We start from the raw sequence: 14746 nt of genomic DNA on the forward strand, positions 1-14746 counted from the left end.
CTTTTATTTCGACTCTAGGGACCTTGAAACGTCGAGAAATGTAAATATTTTCAATTTGAAAAATCGGACCGATTACAATAACTTTCTATGAGAAGTTAATAATCATATGATATATAAGCCCAGGTGCCATGATAGCTTCGATAAAGGTGTCCTTGTCTTGATATTGGGTGCCACCTTTATGAATTTTATGAGATATCCATGGCCCAACGTTTTCAATTTGGTTAAAGTTTCCTCGCCTTGTATTTAAATCCAATGTATAACAATGCTGGAAGTGTGGATAGGAGTCTTGTCTTGTTGGAAAATCTAAATCAGAGGGACTTATGGTTATTTTCGTTTATTATTTCGGACAAAAGCTCGAAGTCTGTTGTGCCATAGTAGGTTGATACTCCCCACACTATTAGATCTGGTTTACGGCTATGATGCATTGTGAAAATAAGCTCATACTCTCCCAGATTATGGAAATAAAAATTGTAACCGTCGGGACTTCAAAACAAGTTTATTGTTTAGTTTTCTTCTCTGGATAGTATCAACATTTTTTATTATCCTTCGAACGGTTGTTAAGCAGGCTAACACTCCAGTTTTGGCCCTTATATTAGTCGCTGGTAGAGTGGAATGTGAGACAAGCCGTAAAACTTACCACTTTTTAAGTCTTCTTGCTTTTTCACGTGCAGAGAGTCCTTAATTCTTGAAAAAAATCTACTTTTGCACTTTCTGCATCTGTCAAATTCTTTCCGGAACCCATTTGTATTTCAAATCAAATTAAATTAACGAATAATAAAAGTTTTCAGGTACAAAACTTGAAGAAGGTATAAACGCTCCAAAATGTGTATCCTTACCCTAGTGGTTTGCAACAGATATACCTATACTATCAAATCTTACCAATTTATTTGAACTTAGCTAAACTTAAGATATTGTCTTATGTCATAAATTTACTTACCAAATTTTTTAATTTCAAATTATATCTTCTCATAAATCAGACAAAAATAGAATAAAAACACAAAAAATTTTTTCATTAAAATTTAGCTTCTTAATTTGTATTTTTAATCAATATTTTGTAGTCTGCAATATTTTTGTTGTTGTATATATATTTACATTATTTATTATTTTTTGTTGTTGTTTGTCGTTTTATATTATTTTAAATTTTTAACATTATGCTCTTAGTTAGACATTTAGAAAATCAATTACATTAAAATTATTCTTCTATTCGTTTAAATATTTTTTGTTTTTGTTTCTTTTTTTTATTTAAAATTTATAAATTTTTTGTATGATTTTTATTTTCTTTACATAATATAAGTTTTTTTTTTGTTAGTTTTTATTTTTATAGTTTTACTAAATTTATTAATATATATTATTGTATCTCATTCTTATAATTATTATATATTTTATTTAGTACACTTTTATTTTGTTTTTATACAAAGCCGAAAAAAGAAAAGAAAAACATTCATATGGTTTATGCATTTATTTATAATTTTAATGCTAAATGTTTACAGGTTGTTGGTTTTTGTTGAAATCAAAATTTAATTTTGTTAAATAAGAATTAAATTTTGAAATATCTTATTATTATTATATTCATCTTGTCTTGTGTGTCGTTTCAGCTGTTTTTTCTTCTTATACTCATTTGTTGTATATCAGGAAGGAGGGATGTAATGTTGATGTAGAAATCCCTGCTTTGATGAACATCGTATTTGATTATTTATTTTTATTATTTGTTTTTAATATTTTAGTGGACTCCTCGAGACCTGAAACAACAAAAAATATATAAAGTATTTGTTTTTAAATATGTTTTTCGTCCACACGATTTGAAAATAAAAATTAAATTATTTATTTAAAAATTTAAAAGAACTGAATTATTTTCTTAAATCCTCTTCGAAAGTATCTTTTTTTTCTTTCCATTGAATTTGTTTAACATTTAGTATTTCCTTATGACAAAGTTTCGTTTCTTGTGTGTATGGGCCCTTAGGGGGCTTAACTTGATCCATATCGGCCGAATGCTTCTGCTGCTGAGCTGAATACATTAGGAAAATGAGTTTAATTCGAATTATCCCAAGGCAAATGAAAATATTTACTTTTGCTCAAAAATAAACTTAGAACCAAACTAAGAACATTATTGTTTCATCGACCATGGTGTTCATTTAAATATACAAGGAGCGAAAATTCCCCCATCGTTGTTCCTTCTTCATTTTTAGTTGGTTGATCCTCTAGAGTCTAGACGACCAACGACAACCAACGACTACGACGACGACACGACACATTGTTTTAGCCGCTTCTGTCATCCCCATTTCTCATTTGGAATTCACCTTCTTCTTCGTCTTCTTCCACTATATTATAAATTTAAAAGGGCCTAAGTCTATAATGGTAGGGACGGATATGGGGGCTTTTAGTCGACCTCGAATAAATTCTCATGCTAAGCTGCTTGTTGAAAAATTAAAACGAAACAATATTTCATTCCTTTCGAACTAGGTACGAAAAACGAAACTGTTCTCGTCCCACATTTACGTAGCTAAAGGCTGATAGCTCACCTGCAAGACACACGGTTGCTATATAATTTAATCTTGAAGAAATAAGTCTTTTTAAATGTAAATTATATCAAACCACCTTCAAAAAGCAAAGAAAAGAGAAAACTCCTGTTTTGGGGGTGATAAAGCTTGGGTATAAATTGTTCGTTCCAGGATAATGGTAACACAAGCGTTATTTTGGAGCACTTTTGTCTCGTTCCACTTGAGTTCTTTTTTTTTCGATGGTTGAGGGTTTTGAAATCGGAATAAAAACTTAACCACGCGAGGTTAATAAATCATTTGGGTCTACAAAGTGTACATTCTATCAGATATATAGCTAGCTTACCTAGTCTTGTTTTTTAAGCTTATCGAAGAAAAAGAAAAAACAATTTGAGGGTCGGATGTAAGGGAGAGAAAAAAGGATACTTGATTTGGTTGCTTGGACTTGGACTTTTCTTTAATTTCTTCGAGTTAAGCTCGCTTCCCGCTCTTATTCTCATTGAAAGTCAGTGCGGTGGAAAAAAGATTATAACCATTAATTATGACCCTTGAGAGTTTGGTTGAACTTGAGGTTTGAAGAGGAGATTTGTTTTACATGGATAAATAAACACTGGCCTAGCCTATGTTTAATAATAAGACTGGTAACATATGTTTTTCGAGAAAATAATTGATTTATTTTTTGTTTGAATTCTAATGAATTCAAAATTTGTAGCTACTTTGAATGAGGCAATCGGTTGAGAAAACAAAGGAATATAACATTATATACTCTTAAAAGGTTCACAATTTCCTTTCATTGAACGATAAATCAAAGCAAAAGACAAATTAGGGAGAGATTTTCTACCTTAAAAGGGGCATATAGGTACATTTATAGGCTTGAGGCTTTAAATCAAACAAAGACGAGTAATTTTTATTAAAAAGTATAGATATTGACTTTTCTCTAGACTTCTTAATTAAATCTATAAAACTTTTTATACTCAAATCATTAGTAGCAACAATAATACTAGTGTTCCAGAAGGTTGTGTCCTTGGGCCAAGTTTGTTTTTTTCTCAGTTCTTTTTTTTCACTTTCGTATATCATGATTTATCAACAAGAAATTAAAAATTAAAAAAAAGTATTTTTTGGCAAATAAAAAAGAGTTCATGAGAAATGTTCAATAGATGTAAGGGTTTTCCCTGTTTGGCCAGCTGTTACTTTCGCTGTTTTTAAAAATGGAAATTACAAAAATACTGAACATTTTGAATCAAAGGTCATGAAACTAAATCATTTGGTTCTAAGCACCTTCTCGGCCAGAAATAGAAAAGCTGTTGTAAAAATTTGAGGTGATTGGACAAGTTACTGATGAAACACTTAGAATATTGCTGCTGCAGCCAGATTTGCTATAACAAAACCCCAGGTTTTTAGATCGATTCTCGAATAAGTGGATTTTATCTGGAAGCCTAACCAACAACTTTTGTCTGATAAAATTCAAAAGGTGGAGAATTTGCTAACAAGGTTTGGCATTCATAAAATGCATTGGAACTTCTTTCCAAACTCTGTGGACAGGCAAAGTCTTTTGGGCTTGCAGATGCATTAATCTAGAAGAACTATTCATGATGTAGTTTTTGTGTGTGATGCTTTGTTTTACCACATCAAAATATCCTAACTTACTCTCTTTTATTTGTATATATGATCCACTAAGACCGTTGAGCAAAAGACAGCTTTTTTCAGCCTAGACACATTAGTACAAATGCTATGAATGAGTCAATCTCAAGGTCAGTTAAAGCGATTGATGAAATTGATGCTAATATTGATTTGAAATTCTCAAGAAATAAATACAAAAATGATGTATGTACATATACGTTATTTATTTTTAAGAAGTTAACGTGATATTATTTAATTTGTATAATAATTTAAATCATAAATTAATGTACATATTGTTTAGTAATAGAACCTGAAACTCGTAGCTAAATAAATAAAATTTAAAAAAAAATCAGAAAACACATAAACTGAGACTGATTGGTCATGATTAACATTGTTCCATTTTGTTTTCGAAGTTTGAATTTTTGCATTGTTGCTCGGAAAATCTAAATGTTGAAAAGCCTCTTCATCTACGAGCTACAAGCCACACAACCAAAGAAACAAATTCAGAATTTTGTTAAAATAGCTTACGTGTACATTCTCAAAGAGGTAATAACAATTGGTCACCTAGATTAGTCAATCCCCTTTGACATAATTATTCTTTGTGGAAACATATCAATTTAAATCTTTGCCAATTTGTAATGGAGGATATACGAGTACAGTAGAAAATAAGCGAAGTCGCTTTGAAAAACTTTATGAAAATGGCTAATATTTTGTAAATCTTTGTCGTTTCTTGATGACAATTTTTCCCCTTAACTTAAAGTAGTAATTCATTCGTTCCTTTTGAAAAATTGACTTTTTTAATATTAAAATTAGATCATTTATTAAAAACCCTGTTATTTTAACCACATTAGTTTTAAGTTAACGAGCAAATCCGGAAATTAAATATTTAGGTCTTCCAGAAGGCTGTCTTTTTGGGCCACATTTTTTTTAAATTATTTTTAAGTGTTTTATTTGCAATCTTCCATCAATACTTCAAAGTAAACAAGTAAAGAAATTGTAAAATTATATCAAACCCAAAACTTTCTGTTGGTTTGGTGAAAATTTTGCCTAACCCAAAATATCTCACGAACTTATAACGCTAGAGACTTGAATTGAATTTTATATTATATTATTGTAGTGTGATACCAAACAAATATACGACACACACAACACACCAGAGACCAAACAATAGTCAAAACAGTAGGTTTTTAAGGGTGAATCGGCGCCAAAGAAGACCAAGGTGGGTTTGTCAGCCAATAAAGTTATGGCGACTGTTTTTTGGGATGCACGCGGGATAATCCACATTGAATACCTTCAAAAGGGAAGAACAATCAATGGGGAATATTATGCAAACTTATTGGACCGATTCAATGACGATTTGAAAAAAACCGACCTCATTTGGCCAAGAAAAAAGTTCTTTTCCTAGACAAATCATTTTTTTTTTTGAAGGGAATCAAAAATTTGAGAAGCGTTGGACAAAGTCTATAGAGCTCGTAGTCCCCCTACGTTGAAAAATAAAATTATTTTGCTCTCAAAAAATCTGTGTTTTATTCCAAAAGTCAAGGACTTATTGACCCACGCTCGTAATCTTAGAAACAAATTGAATAAACTGTTTTTTTATAAATCGAAAAAAAATATTTGTCAACTCAAAAACTTTACGAACAAAAAATGATTTATACCCAAAATAATTTCGTACAATGAAGAATAACATTTTTAACATCTGGTAAAATTTTGAGGAAAATCAAATTGGCAGTTTTTTTATAAAAAATAAAAAACTTCAGAAAAATATTACTTAAAAATTGATAAAAATTGATTTTTGACTCAAATAACTTTTTATATATGTATTTGAGATTTAGGCTTTCATTTAATTGTATCTTATAAGAAATATTGTATCAACATTCAAAAAATTGTGGCATAAGTAATTTTCGACTCCAATATCTTTTCAAAAATTTGATTCAAACTATATTTATCAAACAGAAACTATTGTTTTTGACATTCAGTACATTTCTTATAAGAATCCTACAGTCAGTTTAAAAAAAAAATTAAACCTACAAAAAATTTTACGCAAACCTGGTAAAAATTGGATGTTCGGTTTTTGATATCTAATAAATAATAGAAGCAGTATTTCGAAGCATTTATAACCAACACCTATTGGGGATCAAAATGTTCCCGTTGCCCAAAATTTTTCTTGCAGCCAAAATTTTGAGTACAGTTGTGTTCAATTGGTTTCTTTTATCTTTTCTGTTGGTATTGAGTTGTGAAAATTAATGTTTAGCTGATGCGTTACTTGTGGTAAACAACAAAGTTGTAACATGTACAATGACAGGTTTTCGAATATTAAATCTACGGTCTTTCAAATTTTTAGAAAAATCCGCTATTGTAAAATGTCATTATTCTTGAATATTGTCAATATTTTCGTGTTTTATGGAATTATTTATTGAGTTGAACTTAAAAGATTTCATACTTTCGACTAAGATTTGAATACGTGTTGTCTCAGATTGAAATATTCTGTTCAAGTCGTTAATTATTTTTAAATTTGAAGCAATACAATTCAAAAACAAAAAAATAATTCGTTTGTATAGTCTAGAAAATTGCAAATACTGGGAGCCTTAGATTAGGCTCTTCAAATGAACTTAAAATGAAAAAATCAAATAAGGGATTCCACTGCTCTATATACCATTTCTAAAAAAAGCGACTGAGTTTGACAAACTCTTAAAAGTTGGTGTTCATCGACACCAAGTGCCTTTTGAAAGTTAATGAAATCTTTTTGATTTTTCAATTTGTCAATACAGCAATAAAATGAAATAACAGAAAAATTATTTCTATAACCAGCGAATGGTAAAAAGTGGTAGATTTTGAGTTGGAGGTGGTAGCATTTCAGAAACAAAAAAAGTGGAAGAAATCCCATCACTGAACAGAAGACATTGACTTCAAATTAATTTCATTCGTATAATTTATATTTGCTTATATAAGAAATAAAAACTTCGAAAAAATGCTACTAAAATAGGAAAAAATTGGTTTTCGAATAAATATCTCGTATGTAAAATATTGTTGGTAGTTTAATTTTATTTTAAATAATTCAACTGACACTTTTTTTAACAAAAGCTGAAAACCTACAAACCTTTAAAGCAAGACCAATCGTCATACAGGATGGGAAGTTATCAGTGTGGGTCGCATCCCAGCCTCTTTTTTTTACAAACATTTCCAAAAAAGAAGAATTGTTGCTGTTCTTTAAAAAATCTCACTTATGGCGTTATGCAAATGAATTTAAAAAACCAAATCTAATTTCAATATTTTGCACTATTTCTTCAAATGTTCCCTTGAATCTTTGTAAATTTCGCAATAATCTCCATTGGAGGGAAATTAAAATCTATACTTTGTATTATAGTGTAAAGCAGAATATCCTCTTTAATTATAATGATATCTGCGAATGTGTAATTGGAATCCTATAAATCCGCTTCCACTTCAAAAGGCACTTATTACATGCATAAATGATGGAGGCTCCTATTAGTCCATCTACATATTCATCTCTATGTGGTGGCCTTACCCGCTCATGATCTGAAATCAAGTCTTTTGCCTGAGGACTAAGGAGTAAATGAACATGTTGAGAAAATGGAAAACCGACATTATTCGGCCATTGATACCCCCGATTAAATCGAACTTCAATCGTGTATCCGTCGTCGCTCGGGACCATTTCGATGGAGTCAGAATGATTGTTCTTGTTTTGTTGCCATAATAATTATTATATCTTTGACTATGACTATGACTTTGAATATGATGATGTTAAGCAATCAACGATAGCGTTACAAAAGTCGAAAAGTCAATCAGAAAAGCAGAGATGAGATAAAGAGAATAATTTATACAAACGCCCGCCATCCTCGCCAGAGCTAATGCCAGACGTCAATGCCAGATGGCTCCCTATAGCTAGCGCTGGCCGATGTGTCTCTAGTCATCTAGAAAAGATATTGCGGTGTGGAATGTTTGGGTATCGCATAATTTTGGGCTATTGACGAAAATGGGTGGATGGCTATTAATATTTTTGGTTGTTTACTGTTTTGGAAGAAATGATAAATTTATACGAGATATTATCTTTATTGGATAGACATTGACCGAATAACGATCGAACATAAGCAAACAAATTGTTTTTCAGCAATTAACTAATTATTGGGTGGAAGTGTTAACGTTCACGAAAAATATTTGGTTATGTTCTTGGAAGAAATGGAAACACAAATTATGAAACAATTGAAGGAAGATCTTTACTTAAATGTTGTATGAGGACTGGACAGACAAATTCACTTAAATTTTAAACTTCTTATTTTGACCAAAGAGACAATTATTTTGAGCAAAAAAGCAATGAAAAGAATTTGGGATTCTGATAATCAGTAATACTTCTTATTCGTGCCCTCAAAAGTAATTATTTATTTGCTTTAAGACAAATTCTTATTAAAGGAACTTCGAAAATATGGCATAATAAATTGAGGTTTATGGTGTTTTTTTTTATCTTGACGATTTAGTGTGGCAGATTGTATACTTGATTTTTTAAATTTTTACCAAAAGTAAACAACATTCTCTATAAAATAAGTCATTTGATCTCAAGTGAAGTCGATATTCATTAGTAGTATTTTGAATTTTAAAGTTCTGATATGAACATTAAACTTTTTTTAGAATATCTGAGTTCTCGGGAAATCCGCAAGGATAGACATTTTGCTAAAAGCCACATTTAAATATTCTATCAATTAGACGAGTTGGACCCATTGCAATTACTTTAAATTTGAAGATTAAATAAGGAGTATAGAGGGTGTTGTGTACGTTTAAGGGTCGGGTAAGCCCATTTTTAAATCATTTTCAGTGAAAAACCGGTTTAAAAAATAGCATGATAATTGAGGCTCGAAATCTGTACTAGATGAATTTTCGTGAATTTCCACATTAATTGTTCACACAATTAAATTCTTAAAAAAGCCCTATATGTTATTTTAAAAAGATAATGAAATATTTGTCTTATTCCTCAAGAGTTCTCTAAACAAATTTGTAGAAGTTCTAACTAAAATAAATTGATCGAAATTTAATTTTAACAAAAACCCTTTTATTTTCTCAAATATTGTGTTCATCAAAAGCTTATAAAGGAATAAAGAAATTAACTTTTTTCCAAAAGACTTTTATTTAGAGAATTTTTAAAAGCAAAGAAAACATAAACTGTTTTTGAAATATTTGCATAAGCGTATTGCTTAAAAAATCGTTTCTCAAAAATTGAAACTTGAATATTTAAGTTCAAGTAATTATAAAAGTTTAGACTGGACCAAAAAATGAGAGTGTTTTTATTTTTAAATAAAACCTCGAAAATATTGTAAAAACTCTTGTACTTTTTAACTTCGCACAGAAAGTTTTTGTAATTAGTCCACTTTTTCGAATTGACAATTTTCAAAATAAATTATTTTTAGTGAGATGTTTGTGTGGGCGTGTGTACATACGTTCGTTCGTTCGTACGTTCGGAAAGCATTTTTCGTCCTCCATATCTCAAGAATCAGTATAGATATCGACTTCAAATAAATTATGAAATATTGATAAAAATGCCAAAAGTTGCAGAAAGAGTGTTTTTTTACCATATCAATTTAAAAATGAGTGAAAATTTTGGTTAACCTAAAATATCTCATGGCTTTAATCAAATTTGATTTTGTATATTGCGACGTGTGATTTTAACCTAGAAAAAAAATGCAATTAATTTTTTTAATAAATCACAAAAACTAAAACAAAATTATTGTAATTGAAAATATAACGAACAAAAAATGATTTTCTATCCAAAATAATTTAATGAAAAAAATAGAAAGGATAGCGTTTTTTGATGGAGCTGAAATTTTAAGAAAAACCGATTCAAAAATTGATTTTTGACTCAAATATCTTTTCAAAAATTTAAAAGATTCGCTACAAACTGACTTCATCTTGTAGAAATTATTGTTTTAAAAATTCAGTTAAGTTTTCAAAGTTAGTTTTGTAATAAAAATTAAAATCTAAAAAACTAGCTCGCAATATTAGTAAAAATTGATGTTTGATTCTCGATATCTTGTCAAAGAAGAAGAAAAAAATGCTACTAAAATCGGTAAAAATAGGTTTTCGACTAAAGATCCAAATAACAAAAATATATTTTGAAATCGAACTGTTTCATCGTATCCAAAATATTGTTAATAATATTTAGTTAATCTTTTATAAATATTCAACTGGAAATTTAAAAATTAAAAATACTAAAAGCAACAAAAAACTGATAAGAAATGTTTTTTGACTCAAATTTTAGAAGAATAAAAAATGATATTGTCTTCAAATTATTAACCTCACACAAAATTTTGTTATGAATAATTTAACGAGACACTTCTAAGCTTCTTTTTTTTTATGTTTGGAGTCTAAAAAGATAAATTGAAAAAACTCCAAAATGTTCTTATGTTAAAATAAAGTATTTAAGCTTCGTATCAGCAACAGTATGAAACGCGCTAAGAATATTATTATATTTTACAAAGCTGCTGCAACGATTTTGATATGATTTTAAAAATGGTTCTTGGCAATTGATATTTTTTTAAAAGAAAATTAGGTTAGTTCTTTTCAAAATTGAAATTACTTTCAGTTTCTCTATTACTGCCACCAGTATACTATTATGATCCATACAAACCATACTGTTCCGCAGCCCAATAAGACGCGGGAATTCAGATTTGAGACGGAATTGAAAAAGCCTAAAAATAATCAATTGCAAAACGCAAGAGCGGAATTTATGGCGCTTAAACGCCTTTTCTTCTCCAACTATCTGAGATCGGATGTGAAGATTATTTGCTATCAAGCATTTACACATCCAATTCTGACTTACGCAAGTGCAGTATGGTGGAATATTCATCCGTCGTATATGAAAAAGCTTCGCATGTTCGAGAGAAAATGTCTTAGAACTTGCATGCAAATGTACAAAAGCTCATATTCTGACTTTCGGCATTACGTTTCGAACAAGGAACTTTTTGATGCTTCCAATGTGTCCAGAATTGACAATGTTATTCTGAACCTTGTGAGGAATCATTTTGAGAGGTTGGCAAACGTTATTGAGAACGATCTTGTTTCTGGGTTACTTTATTTTAACCCCGAATACTTCAAAAACACACTTTCGAGTGGATTTATACCTGCCGAGGCTTTCTTGTTTCTGGATGCACATTGCACATGGCTATTTGTCCGACTCAAATAACGTACCGATAATATACCATATGGCAAAAAGAGCTACAGATAAAAGAATACTTTATGAACCCTCTAAATTAGTAAGTGGAAATACAGACCTAAGATACTGCGTAAGCATACCTCAAAGAGATGAACAAAATTTCGTGGCTTGACTGGGTCGGTCGTTGCAAACGCGTTGTCCCTTTTACCATAACGTTCTAATAATATGGTTTGTGATCAGTTGAGGGGGCAAGCTAGATAATTGCAAACAATTGTCGATCCTGCTTATATCTCAAGAGGTTAAAGACCATATACCACGACACCTTCTAGGTTACTTAATTTTTTAAGTATTTTTAAGAACTAGTTTTAAGAAAAAAAAAATGAAAAAATAAAGATTTGAAAAGGTTTTTTGAAATCCCATTTTGCTTAAACATGAAAAACAAAAAAACATAGACACAGTTAACAACAATACGAATGTAAATAATAATTAATTGTACTAAAAATGAAATATTAATTAGTATGTATACGAGAAATCGATAAATAAGAGGTACTGAGAACTCTATGAAACGTACTAATAATTTAAAATAAAAAAAAATAATGTAATAGTTTCAAGTTTATTTAACTAAGATACAAATTGTTAGCATTTAAGGGAACACAAATAAACAATTAACAAAAAAAAATCCATTTTCTATTTCTGGACCAATCAAACTATCTTTTTATAGATTATGAACAGCATAATACGATTTTTTATCTTACCAAGCATACATATTAGTTTTAAATTAAATCAATTTTTAATTAATTCAATCAGACAAAATTATTGGGTTTAAAAAATAGCATAGACGTTCTTTTTGTTCACAAAATTGTCTTTTATATTGAAGATTATCAGATAAAAATTTATTTTCTAGGGTGCTTTTTAAGCTATTACATTTTTGGCAACCCTATTTTAAACAGCTGACGCACGTTTAGTGTTTTATTTCACCGTCAAACATCTTCAGTTTGGTCTACAATTTAACTATGAATTGTCTTACAAACGAACAACGCTTAAGAAAGTTCATTGCGTGCTTCTTACATTTTATGGTCACTTACGTAAATATGGTCAGGGTACGTAAATAAGCAGAAGTGTCGATTTTGGACTTTTGGAGTGAATATCAGCCAGAAAAATTGCAAGAGCAACCCATCAATCTAAAAAAATAACAGTTTGGAGCGGTTTTTGGCTTGGTGGCATCATTTAAAGATGATGCGAATTATAACGTAACTGTGATTGGTGAGCGGTACCGTGAGATGATATCCAATTTTTGTTTGCCCAAAATGCAAGAGCTTGACTTACATGACATGTGGTTTCAACAAGACTGTGTCACATGCAACACAGCACGCGAGTTATGTAGAAAATCCTCAGGGATTTGAAAAAAATATACAAAATATTCTTCTCCCAAACAACAAGGAGGAACGAGAATTAAAGTCGACAACAGTTTTTAGTTTTAGGCAACGAAACTTGCTTTATTGAGTGATGATTAGGAACTGAACTTATAGATACTTTACAATTAATAACTTAACCTACGCTAGGGTGTCGAATTTATAGATATGTATTTCGCTATTATTTGGTGGCTTGGTAGTGGCTTCTTTTGGATGTTTACAAGTTGCATTCCATCGAATGTTAATGTCAGAGCTTTTTTGTTTATACTGGGATTCTTCTCATGGCTCCTCTAAACTGCTGACTTTGGATCGATACCAACTGTGGAGTATTGATGCGTATTGGATGTAACTTTGTAACTCGCGCAACAATGGACTTATTGAGAGTCGAGTTCGGTTAATATTTTATTTCACGTTCGGGACCGGTCGATTGGCCGCCTAGATCGTGTAAATTAACGCCTTAGAGTATTTTTTGTGGGGCTATGTTAAAGTTCATGTCTAAACAGACACGCCCGCTTTAATTAACGGATTGAAAGACAACATTGAAGCATTTATTCGTGAGATACCAGCCGAGTATGCCAAAATTTGACTAAGCGGATGGACTATTTGAGCGCAGTCAAAGTCAACATTTGCATCTTCAAACATTAAATTATATGATTTCATTCATTTTTCTGAATTTAATGTGTTTTTTTTTTTGTTAAAAAACTCTTCTATCGCTTTTAAAAAATGACTTACTTTATTTTAATGTGTAAATATTTCTATCCTACAACGTTTTGATAGTGAATTAAGTTTTTGATTCTAACATCGTTGTTTTTCAAATGTTGACTCATAAATTCAAGCGTTTGCAGCTCATTTTTTCTTAACTTAAAATCATTCTGATAAATAAAACTGAAAATAATAAAAATACGTAATACTCGTACAATGTACATTCATACCTTCTTCCTACTTCATTTTTTATTGTTTATCTATTCAATCAAACACTTTTCTTGCTGAATCATTTCCTAGCTTAGTTCCACAAATAATACTTCCTATGCTATTCCCTAATAATTTTCAATTTCCCCCAGCTACAAATACAAACAAAATATAAAAAAAAAAAAACACAAGAAAATGCGCTGTTGTTTATTAATAAATATAATACAATTTTAAAGCTTTTACGTTGTGATCAATTTGTTGTTTATTAACTCATTGGCCAAGGAATTTATTGTTTTCCATTAAGAAAATTTAAATTTGGCTGCCCATTCATAAAATCATATATCGCCGGAAAAATGAAAGACACACAAGAGTCATTGAGTGAATTTTTCGAATAAAACAGTTGGATATCCTGTTGTTGAAAAATTCGATATAAACAATTCATTTTTTTGTATAAAATCAAAAACCGCCCCATGGTGGTTGTTTTTTCTTTAGTTTGTTTGCAATTTTAAAAATGTTCGAGCTGATTCATAAATTAAGAAAAAATTAAAGAGTGCTATGAGATTCTGCGAAGTAAGATATTCAATGATTTATTATTATATTAAATTAAAACAAACAGCTTTTTTGATTTCGTTTCCCAAAATTTGTCAAATTGTTACGAAACTGTTTTGTTAAGGTTTTTTAAAGAATATTATATTAAGTTACATACATTTTTTTATTTTATAAATTTTCAAAATATTAAGAATACAGACAGTTTTATAATACAACATACAAAATTGAAGAAATAAACTGCTCTTTAAAGAAATAAAAATAAACTCTCTTTAACATGAAGGATTTGAAATCATAGAATTAAATAATGTGGTATTCAAAAAATACCCAACCTTAAGACCTCAAGATTTTGTTTTTGCAAAAGAAATCCCTTTTTACATAATTATTCTTATCACGTAGAATTTTCTTCTTCAACAGAAAAGACAGGATTTTTCTTTTGTGTAAAAGTCAGTGAATTCTTTTTGTTGGTCTTATTTTTATATTTAGGTCAGCTAACAAAAAAAAAGGTAATCACAGTTTAAGGTAAAACATAATTAAGATGGATCGACCGACTAAAAGAGGAAGAAAATGTATGTTGTACATAAATTCTACACCAAGAAAAAAAT

At 29.8% G+C, this 14746-nt stretch overlaps 1 protein-coding gene across 1 annotated transcript in view; it reads right to left on the minus strand.

Annotated features, from left to right (window-relative positions):
• Positions 1–1491: 1491 nt before the first annotated feature.
• The window catches only part of LOC129941422 (cysteine-rich motor neuron 1 protein), a 92253-nt gene continuing 78998 nt past the window's right edge, over positions 1492–14746 (minus strand). Inside the window, exon 6 of the mRNA XM_056050042.1 lies at positions 1492–1739. Within this exon, the coding sequence (XP_055906017.1) occupies positions 1721–1739 (19 nt within the window). The 3' untranslated portion in view covers positions 1492–1720. The remainder of the gene's footprint in view (positions 1740–14746) is intronic.

Source organism: Eupeodes corollae, chromosome 1 (genome assembly GCF_945859685.1).
Source record: "Eupeodes corollae chromosome 1, idEupCoro1.1, whole genome shotgun sequence".
Classification (NCBI taxonomy): Eukaryota; Metazoa; Arthropoda; class Insecta; order Diptera; family Syrphidae; genus Eupeodes; species Eupeodes corollae.